This window comes from Glycine max, chromosome 13 (genome assembly GCF_000004515.6).
Source record: "Glycine max cultivar Williams 82 chromosome 13, Glycine_max_v4.0, whole genome shotgun sequence".
Lineage (NCBI taxonomy): Eukaryota > Viridiplantae > Streptophyta > Magnoliopsida > Fabales > Fabaceae > Glycine > Glycine max.
Window position 1 is genome coordinate 32,387,950 of NC_038249.2, and position 13,056 is coordinate 32,401,005.

The 13,056-nt window shown below is 34.6% G+C and overlaps 2 protein-coding genes across 3 annotated transcripts; both read left to right on the plus strand.

Annotated features, from left to right (window-relative positions):
* Positions 1 to 51: 51 nt before the first annotated feature.
* On the plus strand, positions 52 to 4,694 carry LOC100785663 (GTP-binding protein OBGC, chloroplastic). Of its 2 annotated transcripts, none has more exons than XM_041008290.1 (7): positions 52 to 957; positions 1,501 to 1,774; positions 2,307 to 2,598; positions 2,708 to 2,867; positions 3,318 to 3,426; positions 3,745 to 3,893; positions 4,288 to 4,694. In XM_041008290.1, the coding sequence occupies exons 1-6, from the start codon at positions 101 to 103 to the stop codon at positions 3,838 to 3,840; spliced, it is 1,788 nt and encodes a 595-aa protein (XP_040864224.1). In that variant the 5' UTR covers positions 52 to 100; the 3' UTR covers positions 3,841 to 3,893; positions 4,288 to 4,694. The 2 variants fall into 2 exon arrangements, with proteins under 2 accessions (XP_040864224.1, XP_040864223.1); XM_041008289.1 differs by having other exon boundaries at positions 62 to 957; positions 4,300 to 4,694.
* Positions 4,695 to 10,501: 5,807 nt separating this feature from the next.
* LOC102664746 (ethylene-responsive transcription factor ERF086) lies at positions 10,502 to 12,155 on the plus strand. The gene has a single exon (XM_006595335.2). The coding sequence runs from the start codon at positions 10,541 to 10,543 to the stop codon at positions 11,654 to 11,656; it is 1,116 nt and encodes a 371-aa protein (XP_006595398.2). The 5' UTR covers positions 10,502 to 10,540; the 3' UTR covers positions 11,657 to 12,155.
* Positions 12,156 to 13,056: the final 901 nt, after the last annotated feature.

The window sequence follows — 13,056 nt, forward strand, 5'->3', positions numbered from 1 at the left end:
TGTAAAATGTTGTTATTTTTGAGTTTGTAACACGTGTGACCTTATCGGATTGTTATTTTTGAGTGCTTGAGATGTTGAGTCCGGTTTGGCAAGGACAAAGATGGCTGCTGCTACAGCTACTGCTTCTTCAATCTCAGCGTGGTTCACTCCTCACGCTTTCGCTCGTCGCAAAACCCGGAACCCTAAAATTCAGAAACCAGTCCTCCCAGTCCCCGGCGGCGGCGAAGCCACCACCTACACTCGCCTCCCGCTCAAGCACGACTATTCCGCTCCCTCCCCTCTCTCCTCTCCCGAAATCAAGCTCTCCGAAACAGCCCCACCGATCACCCGCCTCCTCCGTAATCGTAAACCACAAAATATAAAACAAGACGACGTCGTGTTCGAATATTCCGATTCCGAACCTGAAAGCGACGGCGAGTATGAAGCCTTCGACTTTTCGGGAGACGAGAATGTGGGCGAAGGCGAGGAAGAGACTCCGAGCGTGAAGGAGAAGGGGGTGCCGGCGGTGATGCGGTGTTTCGACCGGGCGAAGATATACGTGAAGTCGGGGGACGGTGGGAACGGCGTGGTGGCGTTCCGGCGGGAGAAGTACGTGCCGATGGGAGGGCCTTCGGGGGGCGACGGAGGGAGGGGAGGCGACGTGTACGTGGAGGTCGACGGGGCGATGAATTCGCTGCTGCCGTTTCGGAACAGCGTGCATTTCCGGGCAGGGAGGGGAGGCCACGGGCAGGGGAGCATGCAGAGTGGGGCAAAGGGGGAGGATCTGGTGGTGAAGGTGCCACCTGGAACGGTTGTTCGAATGAGTGGCGAGGATAACGTGCTGTTGGAGATGGTGTATCCGGGACAGAAAGGGTTGCTGTTGCCAGGTGGTAGAGGAGGCAGAGGGAATGCTTCATTCAAGTCAGGGACTAATAAGGTCCCCAAGATTGCCGAGAATGGGGAAGAGGGTCCTGAAATGTGAGTCCTTTTTACCCTACAATACATAGCTAGGATCTTTTAGTTTTTGGATATAGAGTATAGACAACAGATATCCTCTACGAAAGACAATAGTGTTTGAGTAGGGTAGAATTGTTATGGTCCACTAAAGTTTCCATCTGATTATTTAACACAGCTACATACCAGGTCTCGAACTTGAGCCCACTAGTTGAACTAGAATAATTATTTGCCGATTGATTCACGTGCTTGGTTGTGGTTGTTTGGTTTGAGAAAAATATTTTCTGTATTCATTTTATGCTTTTACCATACAAAGTTTTGAGAGGAAGAAATGAAATGAAAATAAGGTGTTATACTGGTATCTTTGTGCTTAAAAATGAAAACAGAAGCCATTTTTTCAAACTGAAGGGTTCCTTAGTTGTCTACATGTGAAGGATGCAATTTGTTTTGGTAACATAAGAACTACCATTTGTGTATTGCATTCTGAAAGAAAGAAAAAAAAAACAAGTTTGTTTTGAGTTTGTTGGAATCATTTGAGTTCATAGAATGGTGGTTTCTTTTGATCAGGTGGTTGGAGTTAGAACTCAAGCTGGTTGCGGATGTTGGTATAGTTGGTGCTCCGAATGCAGGGAAAAGTACACTTTTGAGTGTTGTTAGTGCTGCAAAGCCGGCTGTTGCTAATTATCCTTTTACAACACTGCTTCCGAATCTCGGTGTTGTTTCCTTTGACTATGATTCAACCATGGTTGTGGCAGACCTTCCGGGTCTACTTGAAGGGGCACATCGAGGTTTTGGTTTAGGCCATGAGTTTCTACGGCACACTGAAAGGTGTTCTGCTCTGGTAGGCACTTTTGAGTTGAGATGCTTTGGTCTGCTTTGTATTAGACATAGCTGCGTTTGAGAATGTCAATTCTGCTAGAGCTGTGTTAAATTGTTGAGTTACCACACTGCTCCTAGGGGTTCAGAAAACAAAAACAGTAGTAAATTATAAGTATTCCTTGCTTTGCTCTTTATTTATTTATTTTTTTCTAAAAATGAATTTGAGACATCATTCATTGGCTTTTTTCTGAATAAAAAAATTCTTTTGAAACCCTTGAGCAATCTGTATTTTGGCCACTCCAACCTTTTGATCCCACCGCTGCCTGTGTCTGTTCTGTTTAAATTAGATTTGAGTTAAATTTCAACTTGTTTGCTTCTTTGAGCTAATAAAATCTTTTACCATTCGTTATCTTACTTTTTCAGTCCAAATATCCCTCAGTTTCTCTCATTTTATATTTCAAAGTAAAGCTAATTTGATATTTTTTGTATGCTTCTCCTTTTTCTCACCCTGAAGTTTGTTGTTTAAATCAAGCCTATATAATATTGGGTTTCAGGTACATGTTGTTGATGGTTCATCACAGCAGCCAGATCTCGAGTTTGACGCAGTTCGTCTAGAGCTGAAGCTATTTAATCCTGAACTTGCTGAGAAGCCTTATGTAGTTGCTTTTAACAAAATGGATCTTCCAGAAGCATATGAAAACTGGGAATCCTTCAAAGAAAAGTTGCAATCTCGTGGGATCACACCATTTTGTATGAGTGCTGTCAAAAGGGAAGGTACTCATGAAGTTATCTGTGCTGCTTATGAGCTTTTGCGTAAAAGTAAAGAAGACAAGGAGGAATATGAAGGTAATAATTTGTTTTAAACTTATTCCTATGTATTATTGTCTCATCACCTGAATACTCTTTTTTTCTCTAATAAGTTCTTGCGTCCTTGGACAAATTTGACCTGTTTCAGATGGAAGAGATATGGTAAACTTGAACCATGTCGCTGCTGCAGTAAAGAAGCAGCGGAGTGCATCCATTAGTGATTTTGAGATTTTTCATGACAGCGATTCAAATATTTGGCATGTAGTTGGATCTGGATTGCAACGATTTATACAGATGACGAATTGGCGGTAGGTTAAAGAGTATAAATGTGACCAGGAGTACAATTCCTTAATATTTTTTTTTATCCCCGATGTGTTATTTTTCTTACATCTTAAACATGCATATTGAGGTGTAACTTCTAATCATATTTAATAGTGTTGAAATTATCCTGCATTCATTCTGTATTTGTTTGCAAAACCAATTATGATCATTATCCTGCTTTCATTCTGCATAGGTTTTCAAATTTTACGTGAAGATGTCTAAACAAAAAAACAAATACTCCTACAATAATCATAGGAATCTTCATGGAAGGACCTTTTTTGAAAAGTGTGAGAAAATATGAAGATTTGAAAGTTCATCCTTCTCTTTAGTTGATACTTGATGTGTTAGAAAAAATGTGTATTAGGATAACCATTATGCTTGAAATTGTAACACCTGTTCATGACTAGTTTCATTGATATTTGTGGATCTTTTAACAGGTACATTGATTCGGAGAGAAGATTCCAACATGTTCTTGAGGCTTGTGGTGTGTACAAGTCTCTCATGAAACTTGGTGTAAAGGAAGGGGACACGGTAATTGTTGGAGAGGTGTGTCTTTTGTTTCTCTTCAGCATTTCTATTCACAGTAATCCTTGCTAGCATGATGAACAATGATGTTAGTATTTGGTTTAGTAAATGAAATTTAGTTGTCCTTTAATTCCCTTAAAATGGTCTGTCCTTAAATGTGGACAATTATTGACTCCTACTTTTTATAACATCATGAACAACCTGGAAACATTTGGCAGCTGGAAAAAATCTTTTTCTCAATATATCCTTAAGCAGTCCTGCATGAAGTTCTTTTACAATATTTTGTGCCATTTACATGATATGCATACCCAATGACCATTTATTCTGCTACTTAATCAGATGAAGATGATATGGCATGACTCCTCTGACAATCCTGGTGCATCTAGGATGAAGAAAATATCCACAGATTCATTTAAATGGGCTGAATGGAAGTAATGCCACTCATTTTTGGTGTTTCTAGATTCATGTGTACTGCAATTATGCCATAGGTAAGGAGAACATTGTTCTTGTAATGGTTTTATACTTTTATTCCATGCTATCCCTATGAAACTTAGCAACAATCTAATTTGAATATAATAGTGGCTCTGACCATGGTTTCCCCTGTATAATGTTTTCCTGGAACATTTGTGCACACTTCCAAATGGAGAGGTGACAACCTTTCGTTGGTTCTTTAACCTTCCCTGATAAGGATATCATCATGCTTTCTTTTTTATTTATTAGCATGTGTTTTGGATATAAGCATCAACACTGTTGTTATAGTAGTTTAGTTGACGATATTCTCAAACATTTGTATTTATTAGCTTTTTGTGATATTGTGAAATCAAGATTATCGATTAAGGCACCCCCATCTTGAAGTTATGCTTTCTACTTGTTGATGATCAGCTGTTCATGTAGGAAGCAAATTCAATCATAATGAGGTGATACTACTATAGAAGAGAAAGTCATGGAAAGCTGCATCAAAAAGCATAAGGTAATGCAAACCATTACATGGTTGTCCTGTGATGGGATGATGCTCATATTCGACTTGAAGCCGAGGTCTTCATCTGCTCATAAGTCAGGTACAAGCAGTCGTTGCGGTGCACATATAACATTGTTTGCTAAAATTGGTTTAAATCAGATAACAAACAAACAGAAGAACGTGGTTACTCATGTAATTGTATAATGATGTACTATATATTATTTTGTATAGGATGTAAAATGCTTAATATGATTACATCCTTATTCTTGACAGACTGCTCTCATGTGGGTTGGATATTTCGATGAAATTAAAGTGAACAGTCAAATTTCAAGTTGTCTTAAGTCATCAATAAAAACGATCGATACTTTCAAGTTTATGTTCACATATAAAGATCCTTACATTCCTGGTGTCGAATAACTTTTTTCGTTACAAATATAGAATAATTTGGAAAGATCGATGAGAGGTGAAAGTAAGGAGTTACGGAAGGTGGTAACTGGTAAGGGGGTCATGTGCATCAACTGTCTTCCTATTCTCTTACAAGCTTCATCATACCTTTTTATATCTGATGAAAAGAAATTGTTAGCCATTATTTAAATTTTTCTCAAGAGTTAATTATACTTTTATATCTGTTTATTTAATACAAGATAAAAAAAAAATTTATCGTGAGAATAATGTTTTGCTTTTTCATTTTTTTTAATCTCTTTGATTGACTCGTTCCGAACAATTGTCTTTGTAAGAATTAAACTTTGGTTCCTTTAGAAGTGTTGTCGGCCTTTTACCGCTGCCCTTATTGATTTAAACTATGGGGTAATTTATATTATCATCACTTGATATATGCTTAAATTATATTATTTGAAGTTTCTAAAAAACTCCTTACGGGTTGGGGATTGATTGATTGACTCGTTTCAACTCAATATAAAAATAGGTATAATTTAACCAAAATTGTTTTTCAGCGAGTTGAGGATTGATTGACTCGTTTGATATTCCTAATTTTGCCTCCGTAGTTTTTAGTTCTTTTGGGCTTTTAGTTCTTACAAAAAGAAATCCATATTTTCTCTCTTCATAATTTTCATTTTATTAAATTTTACATATGGTCATGTTCATTTGATGCATACTATTTCATACTTTATTCATTTGCTAAACTCATAATGTTTGACAACTTTTATGTTGTATACTAGGGAAGATTGGCAAGTTATACTCTTGTCATTCTAGTAAAAATGATATACTTTTATATTATAAATCTGAATTATCATATTTGAATAAGACTGGTTTCAGAAGTTATTCTTAAATGAGAATATTTTTAAGGGTTATTTTTATTCTTGTTAAACCATGTGTATTATCATAGAGAAAAAAAATTATACATCAACATTGTAAACAAAAACATGCTTGTATATCAATAACCTAGACCTATGCTTCGAGTTGTTTCATGCCATAAATAAACTCTAACACTTAAGAAATTTGTCGGACAAATAGATTCGCACCTCTTACAACCAACACAGTCCTCTATTCTTAGGGCATAAGCAATTTGTTTAGTTTTACATCCATCTCAAAGTATCATTTTTAATACATTCATTATACAAGCTTAGACAACATTGAGTACATCCTATACATGTATCATAAATCTTTACTAAGTATGAGATTAGAATGTAATTCTTAAACATAAAAAAAATTAATATTTATATTATTATTCAATCATAACTCATCATGTATGAATAGTGATTAGACAATAGTTTAAAAGTGTTTTACACTATAAATGCATCACTATTGAACTTATTATCATAATCTTATATTGAACATTTATTTTTATTTTATTTTTTAATTTTATTTTTTAAAAATAATATTCTTAATTTTATAATTTTATTTTTTAAAAATAATATTCTTAATTTTGTATTTCGGAAATTCGAGGACCATATTGTATATAGTTTGACAATTAGAGATTCACATTGAATATTTAGTCTCAATAGTACATGTTTAATTCATAATCTTAATCTTATTTACTAAAAATAATTATTGTACTTACTGTTATCTTTATTCGAGTAAACCGATTCTTAAATAGACTTATATATCATTTAATTTTTCCAAATTTAAGAACAAGGTTTTTTTTTTTTTTACAAAGGTAAAGAAAAAGGAAAACACTCAAAGTTCTAGAAAAGCAAACCCATGACATCTACTTTTAATAACGTGTTCAAAACCGTCGGTGGCTCTTGAAGAATAAATTATATTTTAAATCTAAATAATTGACCCAATTATATATTTTTCACTCATGATCCAATTAAATTTAAGAACCAGTAAGAAATAAATAGGGCCCGTCGTAACATCTCTTGTGAAAACTCTTTTCCACTCTTCGTTTCTCCAATATGAAATATTTTCTCTCTCAAGAGATTGGGAAGGACTTATATTTCGACTTAGTCAGCATTCTCATGTCTTCTCCATTTCTTACTTCTATTTAATTTCCTTACATATTTTAATATGATGTCATTTCTGCGTATTTTGTGGTGGTCACGATTCACGAAGGCAGAACAACACACCACGGCACATAATTAACTAAATAAAGCGAAATAATAAAGCAAGAGTTTAAAAAAGCAAAAAGACCAGATTGTGTCGTGAACTTTGGTTGCAAAGTGGGAGGACACAAGTGTGTATATGAACAGATAGAAGCTGAAGCTGAAGGTGCTAAAGCAAACATGAGACAAGTTTGGTTTGAACCAAAAGTTGCTTAACATAACACTTGTCACTTAAACTCTGTTAGTCTATTTTTCGTCAAAGTCCAAGTAAACATAGTTATCTTTATCCCTAAATGCCGGATGACCTTTAACATTATATAAAAAATAAAAAAAAAAAGAGTATGGGTTAATTTTGGAGAATGTGCAAAATTCTCTTCTAACCATAAAGGTTATACGGTAAAAACACAAAAAAGAGAGAGATTCGTAAGTGTTTTCATATTTTAGAAAAATCACATTTTATTATTTAATGTTACTTTAATTATAATATTAAACATAACAAAATCAAGAGACAATAATAACCTAAGTTAAGAAGCATACATTAAATTATCTAAAACAAAGAAAAATATGTAATTCCAAAACCACTTAAAATACAATAAATAAACTAAAAAAAAGTAATGAGAAAAATGAGGGAGAAAGCTATCTTTTGTGCTTTCTTTTACTATTATGAAAAAGACCAATGTATTTTAGGGATATGTAAAGCACATTATATAAATGTATTCATTTGCCAACCCAACTAAAACACATCTTTTTAGATGTGCCCTGACTAATCTTTCTTCTTATAAAATGGTAAGTTCCAAGACTTTACATAAGAATCCAATCATATAATATGTATGAGAAAAGAAAGAAGCTCGGTCATCTTGACTATTAATTTATAGTTGTATGTTTAAAATTAGTTCTTCTCACAAAAATATGCTATTACCAAATAAACACCTTATGCGTTGTGTCTATGTATAAGTATATAATCTGTCATTATGTCACTCATAATTAAACTGGTTTTTCTCTTCCCATGCATTGATTCGCAAACAACAAAAGCTCTATAGTTAATAGTCTATGGCTAGAAGAAACTTCTTGCTTTTTCTTTATTTTTGAATTTATGCATGTCCGTATTTTTTGCTTGTCTTGGTACAGGAAGATCATTAATACTAATATTATCTTACCCTTCAACAAGGGGGCCCAAATGCAGCTGTATCTTTCGGCTGCTTGAAATCTTTAGTGGAAGAGTCAAGGTTCTTAGAGTCAAAACCCAAATGATTTCTTAATCAAACAACTGTAATTGAGCCGTTTGTGTTCTCTTTCATTTTGGTCTCCTATTTGAATACTTTTCACTTGCACTGTTTGCAAAATTTAGTGGGTTCACTGCAGGTTTAATTGGGCCAACATGGTGTTACTGATGACAAAGCATTGTGTGGCAAAGGGGAAAATGCTAAAAAAAACAACAAAACGGCTTGACCCTTTTGATATGATTAGTGGCATGCTATTTCCAATGCCATATAGAATGATTTTGCAGGATTAATTAAAGAGAGTAAAATTATACTACAAGAGCTGTGAATCAATAAAATTGTGGCCCACTATAGCTTTTGTCTTGTGGGGCGGTTTAGTCAACTTCAATTTGCATGCTTCGTTTAAGCTTTTCGTTGCCCTTTTTTGACTACCCTTTTTCTATTGGCTTTTGGAGATCAGTACTCATGTCTCTCATTATCAGACTTTATTGAAAATTGATCAAAGGCAATTTGCAAGGAACATGTATGCAATGTTTTTTCATCTATTCTGTGCCATTAGCCAATTTCTTACATGAGTCTTGCATCTTGCAAATCAATACCCATGTTGGTTAAGAAATAAGAGAAAGTATTTACTATGGAGAATATAAAAAAAAGTCATGGGACAGTAAAATTTTGTGCATCCCAATAAAAATATTTTTTCTTTTAGGTCCTTAAACCTAGATTTTAAATTGTGGTCACAAATAAAGTTTCATTGTGATCCTTATATTGATGAAATTGGATATATACGAATGCAGTTAGTTGCAGTTGCAGTTAGAGTTGCGATAAGCCGATAATGAAGACCTCAAAAACCTTGACGTTGTGGTCAAAATTGTAATTCTGGACCATTTTTACTTTGAACATAACTACCACCAAAATTTGATTAAAATATTTATTATTACAAGGAAACTGTTGATGAACATTCTAGAATGAAAAAATGGATTTGTGATTTAATGATCCAAAACACAAACATAATAATAAACTGAACTCTGCTTGAAACTACACATGTTTTTTGGCATGTAAGAGATATTAACAAGAAAAGCTGATTTTTTATAATTGAGTGATTTCGGTTGTTTGACACTCTTTCTTTGCTAACTTGACTTCATTATTGAAGCATGTGAACTACTACCATCAGTTCTGCCTAAGATATATAAATTATAAACCATACAACAAAACTGAAAATTCTACCATTGAAATGCGAAGTAATATACAAAACTAGGAATTTAACAAGTGGGCTTTTCATGATACAACCTTTTCCATTTGTGTACTCTAGAGTGGCGTTGTTTCAATGACACAAGACATGGAAGACACAAAATATCAAATAACTGGCACTAGCTGAAAATCATTGGTGAAGATTTTATGATAGATTTCTTTGTAGTTATACAGATATAACAAATAACAATAATAGTTTATGGGGTCAAGCCTTTTTCTTCTGATGTGTATGCGTCTTAGTTTTTCAATATTGTCTCTTGTACTGAAAAGAACAAAATTGGAGAAAAGTAGTAGTAAACCATCAATTTCATCCTTAAATTATTACATTCTCAACTAGTCCTGGAAGTATTACAAATCCTGCTAAGTAATCCTCTAAATATTAAACAACCCTTCACATTGGTCCTTGAACTGTACTGGAATACATCAACTTACAAACTAAAGTGATGAACTTCAATGTTACAAAAATAGTTTTAATATTTTAGAGACTACTTAAGAGAGAGAGTAATACTTCTGGGGCGAAATTGGTGGTTAATTCAAATATATAGAGTTTAGCTGGTGGAATTCTAGGTACTTTGATGATTAGCTTGGCCTTTACGCATGAACTGATACACATAAGGATTCAATTTTGCCAATGCTAATCAAATGCCAATCCTTGCATTGACCAGATGCAATAATTGGCTCACTAAGTTTTACACTGTTCACAGAGCTCGAAAACTAGGGTAGATCTGTTTTTTAACTTACCACGGTAAATAGGTTATTATACTTGTTACTAAGACACAGGAAACAAATTTTAAATGTCATTAGACCTATGAAGAAAGTGACTATTGCAAACAAAAAATTCAAAAGTGCAGTTTGTAGAGCTCCATTTAAAGTATTTGACAAGTTAAGGGAATCTTTATTTTCACTACTCAGTTTAACTATGAAGTAGATGATGATGGGATGGAAAGCCAGGGATTTAAGAGAAACTGGCATCAGTCCCGTGCAAAACCACAGGAAAAGAGAAAACCAACATTTTATGATAATAATTAGTAACCAAAACGTCATTGGTTGAAAGGAAAAAAAAGTTGATTAAAAAAATTGACATGTGACAGAAATTTGGACAGATTTATGATATACTGAGATAATAACAAGATTTTATAGGTAGGTGAAAAGGGAGGAAACGGTTTTCATAAAAATGACATGCAAAATCTCCTTTTCCTTCTCCCATGATGAAGTCATTGTCTTTAAAAGACTTCCCACAACTTCACCCTTTTCATTCATATTCTCTTCTATGCTCCCTTAGGTGTCTATCACTATTTAACTTCCCTTTCCCCTCATCAAAAAACACACACTTTCTTTCCATTTTCCAAGCCATGTCAACCTCAAGAACCTCTGATGCTTCCCTCAAAGGATATGAGTCCAACCAAACCCAAATGAATCTGTCCCTCCTTCAACGTAACATGTCTCCTTCTGGCGAGAGAAGAGGCCGAGGAAAACAAGCAGAACCTGGAAGGTTTCTCGGAGTAAGAAGGCGCCCTTGGGGTAGATATGCTGCTGAAATCAGAAACCCTTTAACTAAAGAAAGACATTGGCTTGGAACATTTGACACTGCTCAAGAAGCAGCTCTTGCTTATGACAGAGCTGCTCTGTCCATGAAAGGATGCCAAGCAAGAACCAACTTCATATATTCCAAAGACACCAATACCAACATTTTCCACAATGCTCTCACTCCTATGAATACTCAACCTCTCTTGCCACCTTCACATAACACTCACAACACACAACCAACCAATCAAAGTGGCCTATCTCACCACCTTGGTGCTATCTCTTCCCACATTGAAAACCCTTCTGACATGAGTGCATATGGGTCACCTCAGGATGATAATTTCTTCTTCTCCAATGATTCTAACTCGGGCTATCTTGAATGCATAGTTCAGGATAACTGCTTCAGGAAGAGCAATGCCAGTGCTTCAAGTCATGACCTTACGATTGGCCACGTTAACTCAAACTCCATGCATGTTCAGCCACATTTTGACACCACTCAAGAAGCCTTGAACATGCAAACAACAGTGACTTCAAACTATGCAGATATTTCTTACCCTAGTCAAGGATTATGGAACAATCAGCAATCATGGGATTGCAGTTCCAATGAACTAGCAGCTATGTTTAAAAATCCATCAAGGGCTGAGGAAGGGTACATGTGCATGAATGCATTAATGTATCCCTTCACTGATAGTTCAAGCTACGGTTTTATGACTCAGGCTGAGGCTGTTTCTTCAACTACCTTTTCTCCATCACTTCCTCCCTTTGGGGATGCTGATTTGGGATACTCACCCTTTTGAGCTGGGGTTAGGTAAAGTACATTTTATTAAAAAGGGGTGTCTGACAAGAAATTATTACATGGTGTCGAACTATCGTATGAATTTCTCTGTGAAACGTAATCGAATTTTAGTAACTTTTTTTTGTAAACTAAAAAATTGGATTATATGTTACGTGGAGATTGATCACACTATGGCCACGTGGTACTTGCATGCAGTTTTGGTACGTCTGTCAGGTAACTTTGGTCTTGGAAGCAAGAGGTCTTTTATTCTTGTAATGTAATTACTGAACTGCACACATATATATGGGGTGAGCTCTTTTTGGTTCTACGATGTTGAAAAAAACTTTAGTACCTCTGTACCAGCTCACTACTCTTTCACATCATGAAAAGTCAATTATATGATATCATCCTTTGCTATTATTATTGCTCTAAGACCAATTTGTGACATGTAGCTTTCATAGGCTGAATAATAATCTTTTTTTTTTTTCTAGTGAGTGTTGGAAAATATAAGTCCCATATCGTTGTCTTACTTCTTAAAATGCAGTTTATATATCTAGGACAATTTTATTTAAGGTCAACTGATTAGTTAAAGAATTATCACAAATCTAAGAAGATATTTTTGACAGATTCTTACTCAGCTCAAAAAAACTTGAAAAATGCATGCAAAAGAGAAATTTAAAAAAAAAAAATAGTTGGACAAGGGAAGGAATAGTTCAAGACCTTCCCCATGCTTTCACAAGAAGAAAGCCAAAATACTAGTTTAACGTGTTAAAAAATAATTGATAAATGTGTTTAAGATAGTTGTTATCCGACTAAGAGCAACTATAAAGTGGTTGTTTATCTCTGTTTCTTATAGTTAAGAAACGGTGTTTAATTGATTTTAGTATTGAAATAAGTGATAAGTTGTAGTTGCTTATTTATATAACGCTGATTAACAATTTCTTAACAATAAAAAATTATATTTTTAATAAATAATTTCAATTGAGTCCATTTGAGCAACTCATCGTGTTGGAGAAAAAATAGGAAAAGTTCTTAAGTGTGATGTGGTGAGTAAGACTCCCCAAAAATTCATTTAAATTTAATGAGCAACTTTAACAATGTAGATGCTCTATTATATAATATGAGTTGTTTATTATTAATGATATAATTAATATGAGTTGTTTGCAGTAAAAAAAACAATGTAGATGCTCTGAAATAAAACTGATAGATACACTTCTATTATCACGGCGCAAAACAACGCCAGATGATAAACTACAAATTGCAGGATGAAGCACTGAAAGTGAAGAAATTTTCGGGAAGGTCACAAAGTATCCGTTTGTTTTTCTTTATCACATTACACTTCATTTTTTTTTCTTTACTCGGACGTTTCATTTCTCATTCCCTAAGTTTATGAGCTATGACAGTAGTATCGCTAATGAGAAT